The sequence below is a fragment of the Oncorhynchus keta genome, chromosome 37 (genome assembly GCF_023373465.1).
Source record: "Oncorhynchus keta strain PuntledgeMale-10-30-2019 chromosome 37, Oket_V2, whole genome shotgun sequence".
NCBI lineage: Eukaryota > Metazoa > Chordata > Actinopteri > Salmoniformes > Salmonidae > Oncorhynchus > Oncorhynchus keta.
In genome coordinates, this window is record NC_068457.1 from 8,739,832 (window position 1) to 8,763,685 (window position 23,854).

At 44.3% G+C, this 23,854-nt stretch overlaps 1 protein-coding gene across 5 annotated transcripts in view; it reads right to left on the reverse strand.

Annotated features, from left to right (window-relative positions):
• The window catches only part of LOC118370148 (intersectin-1), a 72,201-nt gene that overhangs the window by 30,209 nt on the left and 18,138 nt on the right, over nt 1-23,854 (reverse strand). For all 5 annotated transcript variants that reach the window (XM_052499064.1, XM_052499067.1, XM_052499066.1 and 2 more), the window contains 15 exons: nt 20,428-20,495; nt 19,693-19,788; nt 18,933-18,996; nt 18,461-18,627; nt 16,538-16,699; nt 16,278-16,353; nt 14,730-14,842; nt 14,570-14,633; nt 14,083-14,220; nt 13,621-13,733; nt 12,920-13,182; nt 12,411-12,560; nt 12,168-12,308; nt 9,150-9,237; nt 647-786 (listed from right to left, as the gene is read on the reverse strand). In XM_052499064.1, coding sequence (XP_052355024.1) covers nt 647-786; nt 9,150-9,237; nt 12,168-12,308; nt 12,411-12,560; nt 12,920-13,182; nt 13,621-13,733; nt 14,083-14,220; nt 14,570-14,633; nt 14,730-14,842; nt 16,278-16,353; nt 16,538-16,699; nt 18,461-18,627; nt 18,933-18,996; nt 19,693-19,788; nt 20,428-20,455 — 1,803 coding nt within the window. In that variant the 5' untranslated portion in view covers nt 20,456-20,495. The remainder of the gene's footprint in view (nt 1-646; nt 787-9,149; nt 9,238-12,167; nt 12,309-12,410; nt 12,561-12,919; nt 13,183-13,620; nt 13,734-14,082; nt 14,221-14,569; nt 14,634-14,729; nt 14,843-16,277; nt 16,354-16,537; nt 16,700-18,460; nt 18,628-18,932; nt 18,997-19,692; nt 19,789-20,427; nt 20,496-23,854) is intronic.

Genomic DNA, 23,854 nt, shown 5'->3' on the forward strand with positions numbered 1-23,854 from the left:
CAATATATTTCACTTGTGATTTTCATGAATAGGAATATTTTCTAGGAATATTTATGTCCGTTGCGTTATGTCAGTCGATGATTACGCTCCCGCACCCGGGATGGGGAGTCACTAGAGGATATCATCCCCTATGTGGCTGCAAATATTGAGGATGTTTATTCTAATGCCAATCCTATCATAATGCACTAAATCACAGATTTGGTACGTCATTGCGCACATGTCACACAGCATGAAATAAATTGCGACAAAAATGATAGACATTAGCATTGCAAAATAGAACTCCTTGATTAGACATGAAATTGATTTGAATAGCTTGAAATTGATTTGAATAGCTTATGATTGAAATATAGGCAATAGGCCTAAATAGCCTATACTTATCTTCTTTTAATGCAGTCGTCTCTGTGTTCATTCAATGCATTTTTATCCTTCGTTTGTTTGTAACGATTGACAAACCGTTGACAACTTTCTATTTTGTAGTCAACTTCCTTCTGAAGTTCGCTGCGGTCACGGAGTGACAAAGTGACGCTTGAATGCCAATGGTTTTGAGAAACAACCTCCTACGAAGGTTCTAACGATGAACTTAGCCTTGAAAACCGGGGCCCTGGTCTGTAACCTAGTAAGATGAGTGGTTAGTGAGTAGTACTACCTTGAGCTGGGTGTTGAAGGCATCTATCTCCAGCAGCTTGGAGCGGGTCTCTCTCTCCACGGTGTCAAGCTGTTCTCTCAGCTGCTGCCGACTAGACTCCTTGACCTCCAACGCCTTCTGCAGCGACGACAGGGAGTCTCCTGGACAAGGACGGGGTTGTATTTATTAGTGCCCAGTGTAGCAAAAAAAATTTGCAGCAGAAAACTAAAACAAGCATTTCTTATTGGACATGTTCGGCTAGCCCCTCCCCGTTTGGCCCGTTCATTTTGAGCCTAGTGAATATGACCCAGAGAGCAAGCGCCGTATCGGTTATTATAAACCGGGTGGTTCGAGCCCTAAATGCTGATTGGCTGAAAGCCGTGATATATCAGACTGTTCTAATTCCGTTGGTAACCAGTTTATAATAGCAATAAGGCACCTAGGGGGTTTGTGGTCGGTGGCCTATATACACACACACACCACGGCTAATGGCTGTATCCAGGCACTCCGCACTGCGTTGTGCATAAGGACTTAGCTGTGGTATACTGGCCACATACCACACCTCCTCTGGTCTTATTGCTTAAGTATAGTAGGGCAGTCAGTATTTCCCTTAGTTTTGTTTGCAGGTGGGTTACAAAGGCAACAGTTTGTCAATTAAAACGAATAGGCCAGATTATTTGATGCGCCGCAAGGTGGGGGGCACTTCCACACTTATACTATAAAGTGCACTACTTTATTTTATTTTTTAAAACTCTGTTTATTAAGTTTTACACACACACACACACACACACACACACAAAGCAATATAAATAATATACTCAACTAGAAAAAAAATACAAATAAAAATACAAATAAAAAAATAGCTTTAAAGATACCATACTTTAGACAAGTTAAACACACCAGGAAGGCTACAGAGCTTAAAGGGCAATCTATAGTACAGGGACAGAGCAAACACCTCACCATTGTTCCTGTAAACAGTCAAGGGATAAGGGTGGAGAAATGCAACCACTTACAGAGAGTCATGGTCACAGACCGACCATCCACTGGACAGAAAAAAAGTTTACAATGCTTTAAAATAAAAATGTTTAATGATTATTCATGTAGGCGTGAACAAAATGTAAAAATAACTGGGAAAAACAAGCTCACACTTCAGTCTCTGCCTGGGTAAGATGAACAAGGCATCTGCGGATCACAATCAATAAGCACATGGACCTTAATGCCCCCCCCCCAGCAAAAACACAGAGAGAAGCTCCTCCAACCCTTAAGTCACAGACTTATTTTAGTATTAATTGGAATGCCATCAGAGGATGGACTGTTTAAAGTAAGACCGGAATGGAGCCCAAGCCTCATAAAACAATTTGGGGTTCCCACGTGAATTGAATTGAATTTTTTCTAGTTTCAGAGAGCACAACACATCCCTCAACCAATATTTATAAGATGGGGGAGCTGCCATCTTCCGGTTCTGTAGTATTAGCCGTCTAGCTAAAAGAGTTGAACACTGTTGCTTATACAACTGGATTCTTGATAGGGGGGGTACCCATGGGCAGTACTCCAAAAAGGGCTGTAAGGGGAGACGGATCTATAACAGTGTCATATATATCAGAGAAACATTTAAATGTTAATTCCCAGAAACCTGACAGTTTATGACAGCCCCAAAACACATGCAACAGTGTGGCTGGTTCCACTTTACATCTGACACAGGTAGGATCAAAATCAGAAAATATTCTTCCAAGTTTGGCCCCCGACCAGTGGATATGGTGAACCACCTTGAATTGAATGAGGCTGTGTCTAGTGCTAAAAGAGGACGAGTGCACCCTGTGCAGCACAGATTCCCAGGCGTCTTCCCCAAGTTCCTCCCCCAAATCCTTTTCCCATCGAGTCTTTAAAGGCACCAAAGAAGGGTTCTGTAAGTCATGAATTATTGCATATACATCTGAAATTGCGCCCCTAGGAGGCTTGTTCAGCTCCAAGATGCTCTCTATAGCTGTATTTGCAGGCCTATTGGGAAATCCAGGTGTGTTAGCCCTGACAAAGTTTCTAGTCTGGAGATAGCGGAAAAAGTGGGATTGGGGGAGATTGAACTTTTCCTGCAGATGAGAAAAAGAGGCAAATGTACCATCAAAGAATAATTGGGCTAGCGAGGAGAGGCCTAGTGAGTGCCAAATGCCAAAAGCCCCATCATTCAAAGATGGAGGAAATAAAATGTTCTGATTGATTGGGCCTCATAGAGAAAAGCCTCGGAGGCTAAAGGCTAAAAGGAACTGATTCCAAATTTTAAGAGACTGCTTCACAATTGGGTTGACACACCTTTTGCCTAGGGATACTGGGAGAGACGAGCACAGCACAGAGGAAAGTGCTGCAGGTTTACACGATTCTGTTACATCTGGACCCAGAGTGGTCTAGGGCCAGTAGGATCAGTCTGCAGCCAGTACAGAACGGCTCTGAAATTTGCAGCCCAGTAGTATGTCTGAAAATTTGGTAGAGCTAAACCCCCCAATGACCTAGGCTTCTGTAAAATGTTTTCTACCAATCTGTGGTACCTTGCCATCCCAAATAAAATGCATGAATGTTTAATCCAGTGAAATAAAAAAAGATTTGAATATAAATGGGTAAACATTGAAATAAATATAAACATTTGGGCAACACATTCATTTTAATGACATTAATCCTTCCGATAAGAGAAAGGGGTAGCGAATTCCAAAAAGTAAAAGATTGAAACAATCTGTCTGCTCGAGCAAAAAAGTTTTCCTGAAACAAATTTGAATATTTCCTTGTCACTTTTACTCCCAAGTAAGTGAATTGATCCCGGACAATCCTAAACTGAGAACTTGTAAAAGAGCACTTTAAAGCAGCCTTGTTTACCGGAAAAAGCTCACTCTTGCCTAGATTCAGCTTGTGCCCTGAGATTGATCCAAACGTTTTAAGAACAGATAGGGCACGTGGCAATGAGGTATCGGGGTTGGCGAGACTTTCTGCTCCCAGCCCGCCCTGATTATGCCTTGAATAGCATCATTAGAGCATAGTGCAATGGCGAGAGGCTCGATTGCCAAAGTAAACAACAAGGGGGAGAGTGGACAACCCTGTCTGGATCCGCAGTGCAAGGGAAAATAGTCAGAGGACAAGTTATTAGTCCGTACCGAAGCCATGGGGGAAAAATAAAGAATCTTTATCCACGCAATGAATTTGGGGCCAAAGCCAAATCTATAAAGGGCAGCTGTTAGGTAATCCCACTCAACACGGTCAAATGCTTTTTCGGCATCAAGTGAGACCACCACCTCCAGGTCCTCCGACGCTGGGGAGTACAGTATATTCATAAGGCGCCTAATATTGAAAAATAAATGCCCATTTCTCACAAAGCCAGTCTGGTCAGAGTGTATTACTTGGTGCAGCAAGCCTTCCATACGGATGGCTAAAAGCTTAGCTAGGATTTTGTAATCACAGTTTAAAAGCGAGATTGGGCGATAGGATCCACATTCCAGGGGTCTTTGTTTTTCTTTAGTAGTAATGAAATTGAAGCCTGATTTTTTATTTATTTTTTAATTTTTTATTTATTTTTATTTCACCTTTATTTAACCAGGTAGGCTAGTTGAGAACAAGTTCTCATTTGCAACTGCGACCTGGCCAAGATAAAGCATAGCAGTGTGAACAGACAACAGAGTTACACATGGAGTAAACAATTAACAAGTCAATAACACAGTAGAAAAAATGGGCAGTCTATATACAATGTGTGCAAAAGGCATGAGGAGGTAGGCGAATAATACAATTTTGCAGATTAACACTGGAGTGATAAATGATCAGATGGTCATGTACAGGTAGATATATTGGTGTGCAAAAGAGCAGAAAAGTAAATGAATAAATAAAAAAAACAGTATAAAAACAGTATGGGAATGAGGTAGGTGAAAATGGGTGGGCTATTTACCTATAGACTATGTACAGCTGCAGCGATCGGTTAGCTGCTCGGATAGCTGATGTTTGAAGTTGGTGAGGGAGATAAAAGTCTCTCCAACTTCAGCGATTTTTGCAATTCGTTCCAGTCACAGGCAGCAGTACTGGAACGAAAGGCGGCCAAATGAGGTGTTGGCTTTAGGGATGATCAGTGAGATACACCTGCTGGAGCGCGTGCTACGGATGGGTGTTGCCATCGTGACCAGTGAACTGAGATAAGGCGGAGCTTTACCTAGCATGGACTTGTAGATGACCTGGAGCCAGTGGGTCTGGCGACGAATATGTAGTGAGGGCCAGCCGAATAGAGCATACAAGTCACAGTGGTGGGTGGTATAAGGTGCTTTAGTGACAAAACTGATGGCACTGTGATAGACTGCATCCAGTTTGCTGAGTAGAGTGTTGGAAGCCATTTTGTAGATGACATCGCCGAAGTCGAGGATCGGTAGGATAGTCAGTTTTACTAGGGTAAGCTTGGCAGCGTGAGTGAAGGAGGCTTTGTTGCGGAATAGAAAGCCGACTCTTGATTTGATTTTCGATTGGAGATGTTTGATGTGAGTCTGGAAGGAGAGTTTGCAGTCTAGCCAGACACCTAGGTACTTATAGATGTCCACATATTCAAGGTCGGAACCATCCAGGGTGGTGATACTAGTCGGGCATGCGGGTGCAGGCAGCGATCGGTTGAAAAGCATGCATTTGGTTTTACTCGCGTTTAAGAGCAGTTGGAGGCCACGGAAGGAGTGCTGTATGGCATTGACGCTCGTTTGGAGGTTAGATAGCACAGTGTCCAATGACGGGCCGAAAGTATATAGAATGGTGTCGTCTGCGTAGAGGTGGATCAGTGAATCGCCCGCAGCAAGAGCAACATCATTGATATATACAGAGAAAAGAGTCGGCCCGAGGATTGAACCCCGTGGCACCCCCATAGAGACTGCCAGAGGACCGGACAGCATGCCCTCCGATTTCACACACAGAACTCTGTCTGCAAAGTAGTTGGTGAACCAGGCAAGGCAGTCATCCGAAAAACCTGCCGATAAGAATATGGTGATTGACAGAGTCGAAAGCCTTGGCGAGGTCGATGAAGACGGCTGCACAGTACTGTCTTTTATCGATGGCGGTTATGATATCGTTTAGTACCTTGAGTGTGGCTGAGGTGCACCCGTGACCGGCTCGGAAACCAGATTGCACAGCGGAGAAGGTACGGTGGGATTCGAGATGGTCAGTGACCTGTTTGTTGACTTGGCTTTCAATTGATACAGACTCCCATGATAAAGACTAGGCGGTAGCTTTGAAGTAATGAGGCACTCTGCAAATAGTCGAGACAAGACTGGGCAAAGCTGACCAGAAAACGTCCTGTAAAATTCGGTTGGAAAACCGTCCGGACCTGGTAATTTACCACTTTTCGTTGCGGACACTGCTGTTGCAATCTCCTCAAGCGTAAATTCTTCTTCTAGACAGTCATGGGAGTCTGTATCAATTGAAGGCATATTCAAGCCATTAAAGAAGGAGTCAATCAGCAAGGGGTCTTGAGGGGATTCAGAGGTGTATAGCGCAGAGTAAAATTGTTTAAATTGATCATTGATCTCTTTATGTATAACTGTGGTGGCACCAGACGGGGTCCTTATTTGTGGGATTAAACGTGAGGCCTCAGATTTACGGATCTGATGCGCAAGGAGTTTACTGGCCTTGTCACCTTGTTCATAGACTTTGTATCGAGCTCGCAAGAGTAACCGTTCAGCTTGCCTGGAAGAAAGCTCATCAAATTCAGATTGGAGTAGTTGGCGCTCTTTATGCAGATCAGAGGAAGGATCCGTAGCATACTTCTCATCCAATGTGGCTATGGACTCGCTCAGGTCCCGAAGTCGCTGGGAGCGAACTCTGTTTTGGTTGGCTGTATAAGAAATAATTTGGCCACGTAGGTATGCTTTGAGAGACTCCCATATGGTAGAGCAGGACATACCTGGTGTTGAATTAGTTTCTAGGAATAAGGTGATTTCAGAAGAAATGAAATTGACAAACTCCTTATCTGAGAGTAAAATGGGGTTGAGACGCCATTGATAACACATAGGAGGTCGCTGGGGAAATTCTAGTTCAAGCACTAATGGTGAATGGTCAGAGATAACAATACTCTCGTAAGTACACTGCCGAAGGTGAGGCAGAAGTTTTTTGTCCAAAAAGAAGTAATCAATCCGGGAGTATGTTTGATGAACATGAGAATAAAAGGAATACTGTCTATCTGTAGGATGTAGGAAACGCCAGGCATCAAACATAGCATATTTCTGAATAAAGGATTGAATAAGTATGGCACATTTAGATGGGCCTGTATTTGTTTGTGAGGACTTGTCAAGAACTGGGGACATTTTATGGTTGAAAGCCCCCCCCTAAAATCAACAAATGAGACTCTAAATCGGGAATAGCAGACAGAAAGGAATAAATGAAACTCGTGTCATCCCAATTGGGAGCATAAACACTAGCCAAAACAAGAGGGGTAGAAAACAGTTCACCGGTTACTATGACGTATCGTCCCTTAGGATCAGCAATAACCTCAGAAGCTACAAAGGGAGTAGCTTTATCAACCAGAATAGCAGCACCTCTTGATTTACTATGAAAGTTTGAGTGGAACACTTGACCAACCCAGTCCTTACGCATCCTAAAATGCTCACCAGTCCTCAAGTGAGTCTCTTGTAGAAATGCAATATTTGCATTCAAACCCTTTAAGTGTGTCAACACCCTCTTACACTTCACCGGGTTGTTAACCCCTTTGGTATTCCAAGAAATGTACTTGATCATATTATTTCGGCCCCTCTGGGCATTCCCGTTATTCAACCCTGTCATTAGAGCATAGAATGGAAAAGCAATGAGCGCCCAAAACCCCCAGAATAACTTGTCTCAGAGTAATAATGTACGGTGGTAAATGTTTGGAAAAAGTACAGGAAAAAAAACTAAAAAGACAGAATGACAACATTAGAACTGAACAATTCAACCTGCCCCCCCTCCCCCTCCCCCCATCCCAGACAATACCTCCCCAAACGAGGTACAAGCCTAAATAGAACATGTTCTCTTCGCACAGTGCACAGTATGTCTGTGAGAGTGCGGTCTTAAACCTAAACCCACAGTCCCGCTCTTTAAAGTTGCGATTTGTTAGTGGATCAAGCAGGAAAAAGAAAGATTTGTATGTATTTTTTCCAAAAAAAAAAAAAAGGTGAATCCCTTGTGCAAACGGAATGACAAAAGCACCACTTGTAGATGTATATAATTGTATTCCCAGTCTTATAACAGGCATTGAGAGAGAAAATAAATAAAATGTATAAAGGCTCTCAGCCAAAAAACTAATTTGAAGTAAGGAAATCGTAGTAAGACAATTAAAAATAATAGTAATTATAATAGTAGTCTAGTTGAAGCTGAGACAGCTTACAACCAATACCAAAAAACTATGTGTGCGCAACGTTGAACGTTTGCTGGGCATAAATGACGCTCAAAACTTTTAAAATTAAAGTGAGGCCCCAAAAACCGTGTAGCCTCGGGAGACATTTACTATTTACTGGGTCAATGCAAATGGATGCAGTAAACAAATAACCAAAAATATTTTGAGTCACTGAGCCAATGTGTAAACAAACTAAATAGGTGAGCGAGATAAGGCACGCACACTAGATGATCAAAACATTAGATCACATCAAATAAGCCTGAATAGTTTCACCAACTATACAAGACTAGCCTGTTATATCGAAACTTAATTGTACCACAAGTGGGTTACTTACTATCCACAGTACGCAAGCAACAGTTGCTGAACTGTGAGCATGTTCAAGACTTCTTGATGTGACGTTGAATGTGAGCCATAGCCTCATCCGGAGATTCAAATGTGTAGTCTTTACCCTCATGAGATATCCATAAACGGGCCGGGTATCGCAGTCCATACTTCACACTTGGATGGTCCCGAAGTACTCGTTTGGCCTGTCCGAAAGCTGCGCGCTGCCTGGAAACAGTGGGGGAGTAGTCCTGGTCGTTGTAGTGTGTGACGCAGTTGTTGTTTTGAGTAATGTGATTGCTGGCACAGTCTCGTTCCGCAGGATGGTTAAATCTGCTTTTAAAGTATCAGAAACCTCCTGTATTCTGGCCTCAATCGTAGCAACCACCTGTGTTTTCATTTCAACTATCTCAGAGCGTAGTAGTTTGATGGCCTCGAGAATGTTCATTTCAGCGCCGCCAGGCCAAGCCGCGCCCCCGGGTAAAGTGTGCGTCCCCGGGCCTTCAGACTCGGGAGAGGGCGGTGATGAGAGCGGTTCTTGTAGGCCGGGTTTTCTCAAAGTCATGCTTTTGGCCTTATGCTTGATCGACATGCTGACATTCGGAAGCAAAGTAGTCTTGGTTTTTACAGAAAGGGATCACCAAATTAATATTTGAAAATAAATACGGTTCTGCTGCAGAATTCACATAAACTTTAAGAATACCACGGGAGCAAACGGAAAACACGTCAGTCGCACATGGCGTCCCCTACCATCCCCCTAAAGTGCACTACTTTTGACCAGGGATCTGGGAGACGGTCTCTGTAGAAAGATGTGCGGAGGTGAGGAACAGTACTTACTGTGCAGGCTGTTCTGCTGAACCTGTTTGAGTTGTTCGTTTAGACACTGTTTGTCAGGGATCAGCCTGCCGAGCCAATGCTGAGAGTCCTTGAGGAAACAAACAAAGCACTTAATTAAAACCTCAGTGCAGTCATCACAAAAAGTACTATTTTGTGGGTTATAGTCCATAGGCTATAAAGGCCTGGGAAAATTGTGTAATTCAAATAAAGGCAGAGAGGAAGAGGCAAATGTCAGGCTACTTTGGTGAATTTGCAAGGTAAGACATTGCGAGATGCAGATTACAAAAACATACGAGCACGTTTCTGCCTGCCCCACCTCTCCATCTCTCTCGCTCTCTCTCTCCCTCACGCTGGCCTGCCTGCTCTGTCTGTTTGCTAATGATCAGATCAAACTTTATTTGTCACATCCCTAATCTGTTGAGGGTTTGGGTGGAAGATATGCACCATAATGTCTCTCAAGAGATGCTCAATCGGGTTAAAGTCCAGGCTCTGGCTGGGCCACTCAAGGACATTCAGAGACTTGTCCCGAAGCCACTCCTTCATTGTCTTGGCTGTGTGCTTAGGGTTGTGCTGTTGGAAGGTGAACCTTCACCCCAGTCTGAGGTCCAGAGCGCTCTGGAGCAGGTATTCATCACAGATCTCTTTGTAGTTTGCTCCGTTCATCTTTGTCTCGATCCTGAATAGTCTCCCAGTCCCTGCTGCTGAAAAACATCTCCACAGCATGGTGCTGCCACCACCATGCTTCACCCTAGGGATGGTGCCAGGTTTCCTCCAGACATGACGCTTAGCATTCAGGCCAAAGAGTAATTTTGGTTTCATTAGGCCAGAGAATCTTGTTTCTCGTGGTCTGAGAGTCTTTAGGTGCCTTTCGGCAGACTCCATTTTAGAATACGGCTGAAACGTAACAAAATGTGGATAAAGTCAAGGCACCAGTCAAAAGTTAGGACACACCTACTCATTCAAGGGATTTTCTTCATTTTTACTATTTTCTACAGCATAGAATAATAGTGAAGACATCAACACTATGAAATAACATATATGGAATCATGTACTAACCAAAAAAAGTGTTAAAGAAATCAAAATATATTTTAGAATCTTCAAAGTAACCACCCTATACCGTTACAGCTTTGCACACTTACTGGGACAGTGAATCATTTCTTCTTCTTTTGGCTCTAGAATAATGTATAGCGTCATTTTGGAGTCCCTTTTATTGTAAATAAAAACATATGTTTCTAAACACTTCTACATGAATGTGGATGCTACCATACACTACGTATGTATAGTCCTGAATGAACCGTGAATAATGAAGAGTGAAAAAGTTAGACGCCTAAATACCATACCCTCCCCCCAAAATGCTAACCTCCCCTATTATTGTAATGGTGAGGGTTAGCATGTCTTGGGGGTATGATATAAAATGCTAACCTCCCCTGTTATTGTAATGGTGAGGGTTAGCATGTCTTGGGGGTATGATATAAAATACTAACCTCCCCTGTTATTGTAATGGTGAGGGTTAGCATGTCTTGGGGGTATGATATAAAATACTAACCTCCCCTGTTATTGTAATGGTGAGGGTTAGCATGTCTTGGGGTATGATATAAAATACTAATCTCCCCTGTTATTGTAATGGTGAGGGGTTAGCATGTCTTGGGGTATGATATAAAATCCTAACCTCCCTGTTATTGTAATGGTGAGGGTTAGCATGTCTTGGGGTATGATATAGCATGCTAACCTCCCTGTTATTGTAACGGTGAGGGTTAGCATGTCTTGGGGTTATGATATAAAATACTAACCTCCCCTATTATTGTAATGGTGAGGGTTAGCATGTCTTGGGGTTATGATATAAAATACTAACCTCCCCTGTTATTGTAATGGTGAGGGTTAGCATGTCTTGGGGTATGATATAAAATGCTAACCTCCCTGTTATTGTAATGGTGAGGGTTAGCATGTCTTGGGGGTATGAGCATGGTTATTGTAACGGTGAGGGTTAGCATGTCTTGGGGTTATGATATAAAATACTAACCTCCCTATTATTGTAATGGTGAGGGTTAGCATGTCTTGGGGGTATGATATAAAATACTAACCTCCCCTGTTATTGTAATGGTGAGGGTTAGCATGTCTTGGGGGTATGATATAAAATACTAACCTCCCCTGTTATTGTAATGGTGAGGGTTAGCATGTCTTGGGGGTATGATATAAAATACTAACCTCCCCTGTTATTGTAATGGTGAGGGGTTAGCATGTCTTGGGGGTATGATATAAAATACTAACCTCCCCTGTTATTGTAATGGTGAGGGTTAGCATGTCTTGGGGGTATGATATAAAATGCTAACCTCCCCTGTTATTGTAATGGTGAGGGTTAGCATGTCTTGGGGGTATGATATAAAATACTAACCTCCCCTGTTATTGTAATGGTGAGGGGTTAGCATGTCTTGGGGGTATGATATAAAATACTAACCTCCCCTGTTATTGTAATGGTGAGGGGTTAGCATGTCTTGGGGGTATGATATAAAATACTAACCTCCCCTGTTATTGTAATGGTGAGGGGTTAGCATGTCTTGGGGGTATGATATTAGTGCGTCTGTAACTTTCTCACTTATCATTATTCACGATTATCTGTAATCATGGTAGCATCCACATGAATGTATAAGTGTTTAGAAACATATTCTGTTCTTATTTACAATAAAAGTTACTAAATGTACACAACATTATTCACAATTCATTTCTATTGGGCACAAAATAATCTGAAACGCAACCAAAACAAACAGAAAATGCATGGAACAAATATGAAGTCACAAGCTCATTGCGTGCTATGAATATGGGACCAAGTACTTAACCTTTGACTACTTCAATTCAAATGTGTCCCCAAAATTAAAGCTGACAGTCTGCACTTTAACCTCATAGTCATTGTTTGATTTCAAATCCAAACCTTTGGAGTGTAGAGCCAAAAGAAGAAACAATGCTTCACTGTCCCAATAATTATGGAGGGGACTGTATGTGTTACACAAGGTGTGTACATACCTGCAGCTGCTGTTGGAGGTGGGTGATCTCAGCGATGCGGACCTCGCGGGTCTTGTTGGTGCTCTCGATCTCATGCCGCTGGGCAGACAGGCGGAAGCGGATGTCCTGCAGCTTGCCCTCCAGCTGGCTCTTCTTGTCGTTCTGGGGAGGGAGGGTGAAACTAATTATCATACCTTATTGTCTTTTCTTCCAAAGAACAAAGTAAAGACAGTTATGATGGTGTGTGTGTGTCTCTGTCTTTACCAGTGCCTCCAGCTCTAACTCCAGGGTCTTTTTGCGGGCTTTGAGCAGGACAATGTTCTCCTGCTCTCGGTTCCTCTGGGTCAGCAGCTCCTGCCGGCGGTTCCTCTCCCACTCCAACTGACGCTGACGCTCCATCTCCCGCTTTGCCGCCTAGCCCGAGGAAACACAGAGGGAATGTTATACTGTATACGCAGAAATAGTGCAGAGCCAGCCGTGGTCGAGTGGTAACACTTCCAGGTCTGCGCACATATTCAACTTCCTGCCGGAGACCTGGGTTCAACCCGCGTTTCCACCTTTTTCTCTACACCCGTCTCCCCCTGTCATTAAAGCAACACAATAAGGAGAATGAATTTACAAATCTTAAAAAGACAACGTAATAGAATTGTTAATACACACACTGCATTGGTTCCTGTGTTCTTCACTTTCCCCTTAAATCTCCCCCTCCACCTCTCCAGCCCCCTCTCTTGATCTATCCTCGCAGTCCTCCTTACTCCCCTTTTCCACCTCACCTCTCTCCTCTCAATCTCCTTGCGTCTTTCCTCCTCCCGCTGCCTCTCCATCTCCCTCTGCCTCTCCAGCTGCTTCTCCAGCTCCTGCTGCCGCCGCCTCTCCTGCTCGAGCCGCTCGCGCTCCTTCCTCTCCTGCTCCTCGCGCTCCAGCGCCGCCAGACGCTCCTGCTCCTTGCGCTGCAGCTCAAGCAGGGCCTGTCGACGCTTCTCCAGCTCCAGGTTGCCCCGCTCAAAGTTCTCCCGCTTCCTGTCCTCGAAAGTCACTTTGGGGAGAGAGAAAGAGAGAGATAGGAGGGGTCAGAGAGAGAGAGAGAGAAAGAGAGAGAAATGGAGAGAGAAATGGGGAACATATTTTGCCCTGTTGCCAAATTTTCAGGGGCATTTCTTGGAAAACTGGGGTCATTTTTATATACCTGTTTATATTTAAAAAGGAGCGTTTTGCTGTGTTTAAAGGGATTGGTACATACATTTTTGGACTTTAAAATTGATGATACATAGCCATAGATTCGAGAAGAACATAGCTCCCAAGCATTTTGGTTTAGTTCAACTGACGCACCGCACCCAAAACGTGAGCTCGTTTTGCTCCATTGTTCATTAACAACGTAATTGTAAACAAACACTGCATAGCTTCAGATCTATCACTTCGAGCCCATGGACAGTCAGTCACCCATAGCTCGGTCTATGAATTTAAGAGTGGTTACGTTTCTCCAGCTTCTGTTTCTCGCTCTCCTGCTCCTCTTCGGCCTCCTCTTGGACCCGCTGGTCAGTGGAGTGCAGGCTGGTGACAGACACCCCGCTACCACTACGTACCCTCCTGGAGACGGACATCAGACCACAGTCAGAGCAGCTCACTAACCTACAGCACCTCATATAGGGCATGGGTGAGCAGGACCAGGGGTTTTTCCTGACCGTGTGACTTGACCAGGAAAAACTCCTAATGGAAGCAATATAGACTGATTGATAGTTAAAACAATAGGAGCCAGTGTTTTTCCGGGTCAGGTCACGAGGTTAAGGAAAAATTCCCTGGCCGTGGTGAAGGGCAATAAGATCAATAAAGCATCTTTAGACAAGACTCTCTAAGGTAAGTGCCGGTATCAATGCTCTGCAGACAGAGGTAGAGTTAAGGGGCATTGCCAGACAGCAGAGGGGGCAGTGGATTGTACCTAAAGGTGGGGGGGATGAAGTCTGGGGGCAGGATAGGGGGCAGGGGCAGGCCGGACATGGCCATGTCAATCAGGTGCATGGCCAGGATGAACTCCTCGGCCGTCAGCTTGCCGTCCTGGTCGATGTCCGACAGGTTCCTATAGAGAAACAGGGAGAGGGGGAGAGAAAGACGTGTCGTGTTACCACCAGCCATGCACTTCCTGTCCTGTGACTAGCAGAGTGGACGAAGGTAAAAACAAGTGCCGTTTAGGGGCACCCTGACGGCACTGATCCGAGACTAGTTTTGCGTTTCACCCTCCTAAACAGCAACTGATATGATTCGTTTTGCCATCTGATGGTTAAGCTGATAGATCTGTGTCAAAAAGTAACTTCTACCCAGAGTCAGCAGAGAGAAGCAGTAGTCAGAGAACAAAGAGCAGCAATGTGTGAACATATAGGAATTAGTGGCCAAGTGTCTTAAGTATTGGCCCTGCTCGCATCTCTTACCATATGGATGCCAGCGAGGTCTGGGGCAAGCTGGACTGCATCAGGATGGTTCTTGCTTGGGGTCCTGAAAGACGAGGATAAAAACATTAGCTTTTTTGAGAAACCGCTGATGTGGACTGGACAAACCAGCAGTGTGTATTGTTGACAGACAAGGTCTTACCGGTGAGGTGGCCGCTCATCATCTTGTCGTGGCTGTTGAAGAGCTGCCGGTACTTTAGCCGGGACGAGCTGGGAACAGCCCAGTCAGTGGGAGGCTGGGGGGGCACAGGGGAGCTAAGATGGAGAGGGGGGGGGGACAATATCTTATTAAATGCGTATTTTTAAACAGACTTTTTGATGATGCCTCACATCTGCTTGTATCTATTCCTTTTTCTTTGTTATAGTACTGTTGTGTTAAGTTGTGTGTTTTTGCTTTGCTGTCTGTGTCGGAGCCAGTTGGAAATTGCCTTTAAGACGAAGACAAATTTCCATGATAAACCTTTACACTCGTACCGGTATACGGGTTTGGACACTGATAAGCACCTAAATTGGAACACAGTGGCTGTACAGTAACATGCTATACATGACGCTAGAGCTCAGGCTCTACGCTTCACAGCGCTGTATGGGTTTTGACTCACAGATGTTCTGAACTTACGCCGCACAAGATAAGAAATTGCCCCACATCCCTCCCGCAACTTTTGCAAATGTTTTGTTGTCCGAGTGAGGGAAATGCTGGAAATGAAGAAGACTTGATATATTTAGAAAGATGAGATGTTGAGGATAAGAAATACCGCTTTGACGTCATACAAGCAAGCCAAAACACCTGTGAGTACAAATGTGCACTTCGCATTTCCATAACATAAAACTCACGTCATACAGTGTCAACGTTTATGATCACAATGTTTAATGTACAGTTACAAGATGACATGGTTTTTATATCCGGGTTGTTCTGAACAGAATGTCTACTGTACATTATAGTTGAAGCACATTATAGTTGAAGACTCTTCTTTGAGTCACAAAAGTGCATTGAAACAACTTAGTGTGTGGCGCCACTTGGAGACACCAGTTAGTCTTCTCACTCAAACCCTTAAAAGTGTTGTCTTATGTTGCACCTAGCCCACATTTAACAAGAATATTCTCATCACGTTACTGAATGTATCCAGAGTATTTTCACATTTAGTTGTCAACAAATGCAGCGAAAAGTACAGTAGATGTAAAATGCACATAAAATCAACAGTGTAACGTTTGGACTGAGTCTCGTTTGTGTCCTCAACTTTGGTCGAATCATTTTCCAATAATCTCCAAACGGTTCCCTTTCAATTGCTACCATGCTTATGCATATGATTTTCATATTTCTTCTTTAAGAAACATTTCAATTTATCCATATAGACCAACTCCCACAAGTGTAAAGGGTTAACTTCTGAATTTTTTTTTACTTGAAACATTAAGTTATTTTTGTGTAACGTTAGAAAGCAAAGCGGTCTGGACAGAAGAATTGCTCTTCTCCAACTGACAACATGGGACGTCGGCTGTGCATCTCTTTTTAACAGAGGGATCTCATCTAAAAGTGATGTGACGGCATTTAGCTAGCCTGTTGTGTGTTCAAAAAAAAAAAAAGGCTCGGTGTCTAAGCACAAACACAGCTACATTTGTCCCTTTGAGATTGGGCTCAATGAGCAGGGGCCATTCTTCCAAGTGGGTGCTCTTCCAAGTGGGTGCCGTGACTCACCTAGAAGTCTCAAAAGACTGGCCCTGCATCTTGGCACCGGAGCGGTTGGAAGAAGAGCTTTTGTTGAGTGTGGTGGCTGAGAGACAGAGATGGAGAGAAAGAGACCGAGAGAGATGGGGTCACAAAAAGAGGTTGAGAAAGGATTAAATCAACAAAGTGAGATGCTCTGAAACATTGCCAGAGGGCTTCACTGTCATTCACTAGAACTCTGCTTTGAATAATCAGTGGTATGTCTTACGGCGATGCTGATTGGGCCATACCTGGGTGGGAGAAGCCCGTCATTGGCGCTCCGTTGGCCAAGGGGGGTACAGACGGGGGAACCGACGACACCAGAGGGGGGGACATACCCACCCCTGGCATAGGGGGCATGGGTAATGGAGGGACAGCTGGGAGGCCTGGCATTACCCCTAAACCATGCATTCCTGCAGGGTAGAATGAAGTAAGGTATGTCAGACAAACATAAGACAACAGACATCCATTCATTTTCTATTGACAAGCCTATTATTTCAACACTGTTTATTATTATTACTTTCCCCACTCACCCAAAGCCGATGAGTCTACAAGTGCTGAGTTCTGACTGATTCACTTGAACATTAACAACATTAGCCTGGTCATAAACAGGCAGTACACAGCAAAATGCCCTGGTTGTCAGGGGAAGCAACCAAATATCGACCCAGGGCGTTGCCTGTTCAAATACCAGAAACAACACGGTTGTGCTTTGAGATAATAGGAAGTTAAAGGTTTTAAATTGCCCCAGTGAAACATCTAGCTACAGTTAAAGTCGGAAGCTTACATACACTTAGGTTGGAGTCATTAAAAATAGTTTTTCAACCACTCTACAAATGTCTCGTTAACAAACTATAGTTTTGGCAAGTCGGTTAGGACATCTACTTTGCGCATGACGAAAAGTGCAAATCAATCCCAGAACAACAGCAAATGACCTTGTGAAGATGCTGGAGGAAACGGGTATAAAAGTATCTATATCCACAGTAAAACAAGTCCTGTATCGACATAACCTGAAAGGACGCTCAGCAAGGAAGAACCACTGCTCCAAAACTGCCATTAAAAAGCCAGACTACGATTTGCAACTGCACTGTTTGGCCATGATGACCATTGTTATGTTTGGAGGAAAAAGGGGGAGGCTTGCAAGCTGAAGACCACCATCCCAACCGTGAAGCATGGGGGTGGCAGCTTCATGTTGTGGGGGTTCTTTGCTGCAGGAGGGACTGGTGCACTTCACAAAATTGATGGCACCATGAGGGGGAAAGATTATGTGGATATATTGAAGCAACATCTCAAGACATCAGTCAGGAAGTTAAAGCTTGGTTGCAAATGGGTCTTCCAAATGGACAATGACCCCAATCATACTTCCAAAGTTGTGGCAGAATGGCTTAAGGACAACAAACTCAATGTATTGGAGTGGCCTTCACAAAGCCCTGACCTCAATCCTATAGAAAATTTGTGAGCAAAACTGAAAAAGTGTGTGCGAGCAAGGAGGCCTACAAACCTGACTCCGTTAAACAAGCTCTGTCAGGACGAATGGGCCAACATTCACTCTACTTCTTGTGGGAAGCTTGTGGAAGGCTACCCGAAACGTTTGACCCAAGTTAAACAATTTAAAGGCAATGCTACAAAATACGAATTGAGTGTATGTAAACTTCTGACCCACTGGGAATGTGATCAAAGAAATAAAAGCTGGAATAAATCATTCTCTCTACTATTATTCTGACATTTCACATTCTTAAAATAAAGTGGTGATGCTAACTAACCTAAAACGGGGGAATTTTTACTAGGATTAAATGTCAGGAATTGTGAAAAACTAAGTTTAAATGTATTTGGCTACGGTGTATGTAAACTTCCGACTTCAACTGTATGAACATAGATGGTGCAGATGATATGGCAGAGTTGGCTTTGAGCACTCTGAAGTCCATTTAGTTAATGTTGGCCATGGGGAGAGTAACATGGGTGTATCTCATAGCCTAGTGGCACACACTCCTAGTCTCTTGTACATCACCTGCATTGATCTGAAAGAACAAGTGGACAGGTCAAAGATGTACTTTTGTTGTTTTGTTGCATCCACCACACTGCTTTTACTTATACTGCTGTACAGATCAGTGCAGATGGAGAAAAAGGAAGCCCCTTAAGATTATTGAGATGCACCCTGCCCCTGTCTAATCCCTTACCAAAGGGTGCGGTGGGTGGCGGGGGCAGGGTGAGGGGCGGCTGCAACATGGAGGGGGGCAGAGAGGGGGGCAGGGGGTGACCCTGCAGCTTGAGCTTGATCAGCTTCATGGCGATGGAGAACTCGTGCATGTCCATCTTCCCATCATTGTTCATATCGGCCAGGGCCCTGAGAGAGGGAGAGAGAGCAAGAGAGGGAGAAAGTAAAGATTTAATTACATTATACTGATTATTATCATTGTTGTTCACAAGATGTCCGTGCGGATGTCATGTCAATAAAGCAATTGAAGAGCGAGGGAGGGGCGAGAGAAAGATTAAAGGAGAGAAAGAAGGAATGAGTGAAACCGGAGTGGAAGACAGAGGGAGGAGAACGACAAAAAACGGAGAAGGGCAAAGAGAGAGAGACAACAGTGGTTGACATTAGCAGCAGATTGAGTTAAGAATTGGAGAGATGGAGTGAGAGGAGACACTCACCATATCTGTGCCAGGATGGGAGGGGGCAGGCCTGACTGCAGGAAGAAATTCCTGGCCTGGTCACCTACGGACAATGAGAAGGGAAAATTACATTATAATACTGTCGAGTCTGTTGTACACCATTATGAATATATCTATTCAAACGCAGAGAGAAAAGGCCAGTTGGTTCCTCTTTCAAGGGGAATCATAGGGCAAATGATTTCAATTTGAACACAATCAGCAATTCTTGTTGCTGAAGTAGCAGAGTGAAACAAGCACTAACACTTCTCGAAATTGTGTGAGGAGGTTCTGCAATGTTATGTTGAACATCAAAACACCCAAGGCAATGGTATCAGATAATAATATGAGTGAGTGTGAGTGACTGAAATGTCCTTTCTGAAAGTGAGAAAAGTGGAGAATGACGTGGCTTGCTACGGTGTGGGCTGTAGGGAATGAAACACTTCAAAGCCTGCCCTAGACTCAGTCCACCAGGCTTCATTCAATCAGATTTATTTATAAAGTCCTTTTTTACATCAACCAATGCCAAAGTGCTGTACAGAAACCCATCCTAAAAACCCAAACAGCGAGCAATGCAGATAAAGAAGCACTAACCCTTCACCTTTGACCTGGTACTCTGTGTGTAATATAAGAGAAGGCCCTTATGAAGTGACCTTCTGCTATCTTCAAGCAACTTCTGCCTGACATGATGTACTGCAGACTGTCCTCCACCACTCTTTCCCTTCGTTTGTCCATCCCCTCCCCGGCTGTGAGTAAAGCTAACCTGTGATGTAGCCAGCTGGTGAGGGGGCCAGGCTGACAAACTGCTGGTCATGTTTGGCTCGCTCGTCCAAAGAGATCACCCAGGCGTCCAGACCTCCTGAGAGAGAGAAAGATCAGTTGAAGCTCTCGCCTGGCCTGTGTGTGTGTGTGTGTGTGTGTGTGTGTGTGTGTGTGTGTGTGTGTGTGTGTGTGTGTGTGTGTGTGTGTGTGTGTGTGTGTGTGTGTGTGTGTGTATGTGAGAGGGGGGTTAAGTCCACCATACACCATGGCTGTATCCTAAATGCTACCCCATTCCCTATATAGTGCGCTATGTAGGGCAGGGGTATACAACTCTTACTCTACGAGGTACGGCTCCTGCTGCTTTTCTGTTCTAACCTGATAACCAATTGCACCCACCTGGTGTCTGTCTAAATCAGTCCCTGATTAAAGGGGAACAGTGGAACTGGCTTTGAGGTTCAGAGTTGATGTTGAGGAATGTAGGGGAAAGGGTGGCATTAGGGATGCAGCCATTGCGGTCCAGCAGGCAGGCTTCCACCACCTGGGAGTTATAACTTGATAGTGGCCATTCCTTCGTTCTGAAGTTACAGTATAACTCTCAATAACCCATGTGTAGAGGGAGATCAGGACACACACACCTGCACGCAGGCACGCAGCTGCGCGCACAGACATTTCTCTGACACACATGCACGCTTGTGACTCACACAGACGGTTGTCAATCTGGTTGGGTGGCACTCACCTCCGAAGGGCGTGGGAAACTGAGCCATTGTTCAGTGGGTCAGTCAACTGCAGCCTCGCTGCAAACACCTGAAAGACAGGAAGGTCCGGAACAGTCAACAACTGTGTCTATATCCTCTCCTCTCCTCCATCTCCCAAAGCAGCTTCATGTTCTATGCCTTTTTTCTATTCCTTTCCTCAGAGGGAGGGCAGGCCAGGCAGCAAGTTGTTAACAGACAAGGTTAACATTTTGCAATAGAGACTTGTTTGGTAATAGGTTGATAGGCCTAAATGCATCACTTGTCTGTGAAGTACAGCGAGTCGGTCAATGGTGTTGCACTGACAGACAAATGGTTGTCGTGGCGTGCATCCCAAAAGGCACCCTATTCCCTTTATAGTGCATTGCTTACTGGTCAGGTGGTGCATTATAAATGGAATAAGGTGCCATTTGAGACAACCATTATGTATGGGTGGAATGTCATCTGGTTAACAACACTGAATTCGAGGTTAGCCAAACTAAACCCTGCATGAGCGTACCAGCTGTTCTGGATGAATATGTGATCACGCTCTCTGTAGCTGACGTGAGTAAGACTTTAAACAGGTAAACATTCACAAGGCCGCAGGGACAGACTGATTACCAGGATGCATACTCAGAGCATTTTCAACCTCTACCTGACCCAGTCTGTAATGTTTCAAGCAGACCCAAGAACGCAAAGGTAACCTGTCTAAATGACTAGCACCCCTTAGCAGTCACATCTGTAGCCAATAAATTTTTTGAAAGGCTGGTCATGGCCCACAACACCATCAACCCAGACACTGTGGACCAACTAATTCACATACCACCCAACAGCTCTACAGATGACGCAATTGCTATTGCATTCCACACTGCCATTTCCCATCTGGACAAAAGGAACACCTACATGAGAATGCTGTTCATTGTCTACAGCTCCGCGTTCAACAACAGAGCTCTCCAAGCTCATCACGAAGCTATGGACTCTGCGATTAAACACCTCCCTCTGAACTGGACACTGGTAGGCCAGATCACCGACGACGATGATCACCGACGACGATGGCAGCAGGTAGCCGAGCTGTTAAGAGCGAAAAGGTGAAAAATCTGTAGATGTGCCCTTTATTTTATTTTACCTTTATTTAACTGGGCAAGTCAGTTAAGAACAAATTCTTATTTTCAATGACGGCCTAGTGGGTTAACTGCCTGTTCAGGGACAGAACGACAGATCTGTACCTTGTCAGCTCGGAGATTTGAACTTGCAACCTTTCGGTTACTAGTCCAACACTCTAACCACTAGGCTACCCTACCACGCCTTGAGCAAGGCACTTAAACCTAATTGCTCCTGTAAGTCACTCTGGATAAGAGTGTCTGCTAAATAACTCAAATTAAGGTGTAGACCTTACCGTGAAATGCTTACTTACAGGCCTTTAACCCACAATACAGTTCAAAATATTTACAAAAACGAAAGTTTAAAATAAATAAATAAATAACAGTAACGAGGCTATACACAGGGGGTACCGGCACCGAGTCAATGTGCGGGGGTACAGGTTAGAGGTCATTTGTAAAGTGACTATGCATAGACAATAAACAGCAAGTAGCAGCAGTGTAAAAACAAAGGGGGGGCGGGTGTCAATGTAAATAGTCCGGGTGGTCATTTGATTAATTGTTCAGCAGTCTTATTGCTTGGGGGTAGAAGCTGTTAAGGGGCTTTTTGGTTCAAGTCTGGAACCAATAGGACCCTGAACAGCTTCTACCCCCGAGCCATAATACTGCTAAATAGTTAAAACAGTTAACCAATAGTTACCCTGAATATCTGCATTGACCCTTTTTGCAGTAACTCTTTTGACTGTTACTGTTAATTATCTATCCTGTTGCCTAGTCACTTTATCCCTACATCTACATATATACCTAATTTACCTTGTACCCATGCACATTGGCTCGGTACTGGTACCCCGTCAATATAGCAAAGTTATCATTACTTGTGTTATTATTTTTTCTATGTTTCTATTATAAAATTTTAAAAAGAGATTAAAAATCTCACTACTTGTTGGGAAGGGCCCGCATGGAAGCAATTCACTGTTAGTATACACCTGTTGTTAACGAAGCACGTGACAAATAACACTTTATTTGATTTTGATTAGGCAGAACTCTGGCCTTAAAATGGCCTAGCTACATCCTGGGGTGGCTGTCACAAGAGGGGAAGAAGGGGGACAGAAGGGCCCTCTTAATGTTTTTATAAAGTGGATGAATGAGATTTTATTTATTTAACTAGGCAAGTCAGTTAAGAACAAATTCTTCTTTACAATGATGGCCTAACGACGCTGGACCAATTGTGCGCCGCCCTCTGAGACTCCCAATAATGTCCGGTTGTGATACAGCCTGGAATCGAACCAGGGTATGTAGTGCCTTAGATACAAAGATGGGGGGGAAGATAGCGGGAGAGGGAACGGAAGAGAGGCAATGTTATCTCCCAGCTGTGTAAACGGCATGGTGAGAAAGGACAGCCATAGCCGGAGTATCAGTAAAACAAAGACATGGGGGAAGGGAGTAGCACACACAGACACAAACCCCCCCCCAAGTATTTTAATCAGAGCCAGACCACTCCTCCCGTACAGCCCTCACAGTGGGAGCCCCAAGCAGGCTGAAACATTTCAATGACAAGGAGACACAGGCACTGTATTGTTCTCTCTGTTCGTAAAAAAAATAAGTAATTTCCCATGACATGTACATACTAGGCAGTGTCTGTTTGGTAAAAAAAAAAAAGAAAAGAAGCTTGTTCGTGTGCGTTAATTATGGGAGTAGTGACTGTTTCCGGAGCTTTGAGAGGTTCTGTTTCGTAAGAGCAAAGCCAGGCCAGCAGTGCACTGACGCTGCTACCAGCTTCACTCTCTGTCCTCCGGGCAGAAAGAGCAGAGAAAAGGCAGAGCAGATTACCATGCTGTTCCACAGTGATTCATCATCCTACACTTCATTCACGTCGCCCTCGAGAGGCACACAAGAGCTTCGTCACACATTCTGAGCTAGCCTCACACTTACTGACTAACAGACACGCATGCCTCGCACATACCAAGCAAATGAGGGCGGTGCAAGGCTGTTTTGTCCCTCTGACCTAGTTCTCCCTCAAACTTTTCTTATTGTCTTTGGTGGTGATGAGTGTTTCCCTGTGACCCAGGGTCTTGAAAAGGACAGTTCAGAGAGAGAGAAACATAGGCTAGGCTGCAAGGTGGATTTATCTACATAATCTGGTCACTTGGCAAGCTCCTGTTGTGGTGGAACGCCCCTTATAAGACAGACAGGCTAGACGCCTAGGGCTGTGGCTAGTGCACCACCGCACATGATGTCATAGCAGAGGTATGCAGTCTGAGGGAGGGCATAGCCCAATGCAGGGTCAGAAGTGACAGAGAACAAACAGACTGACAGACACACCTGGCAGACAGGT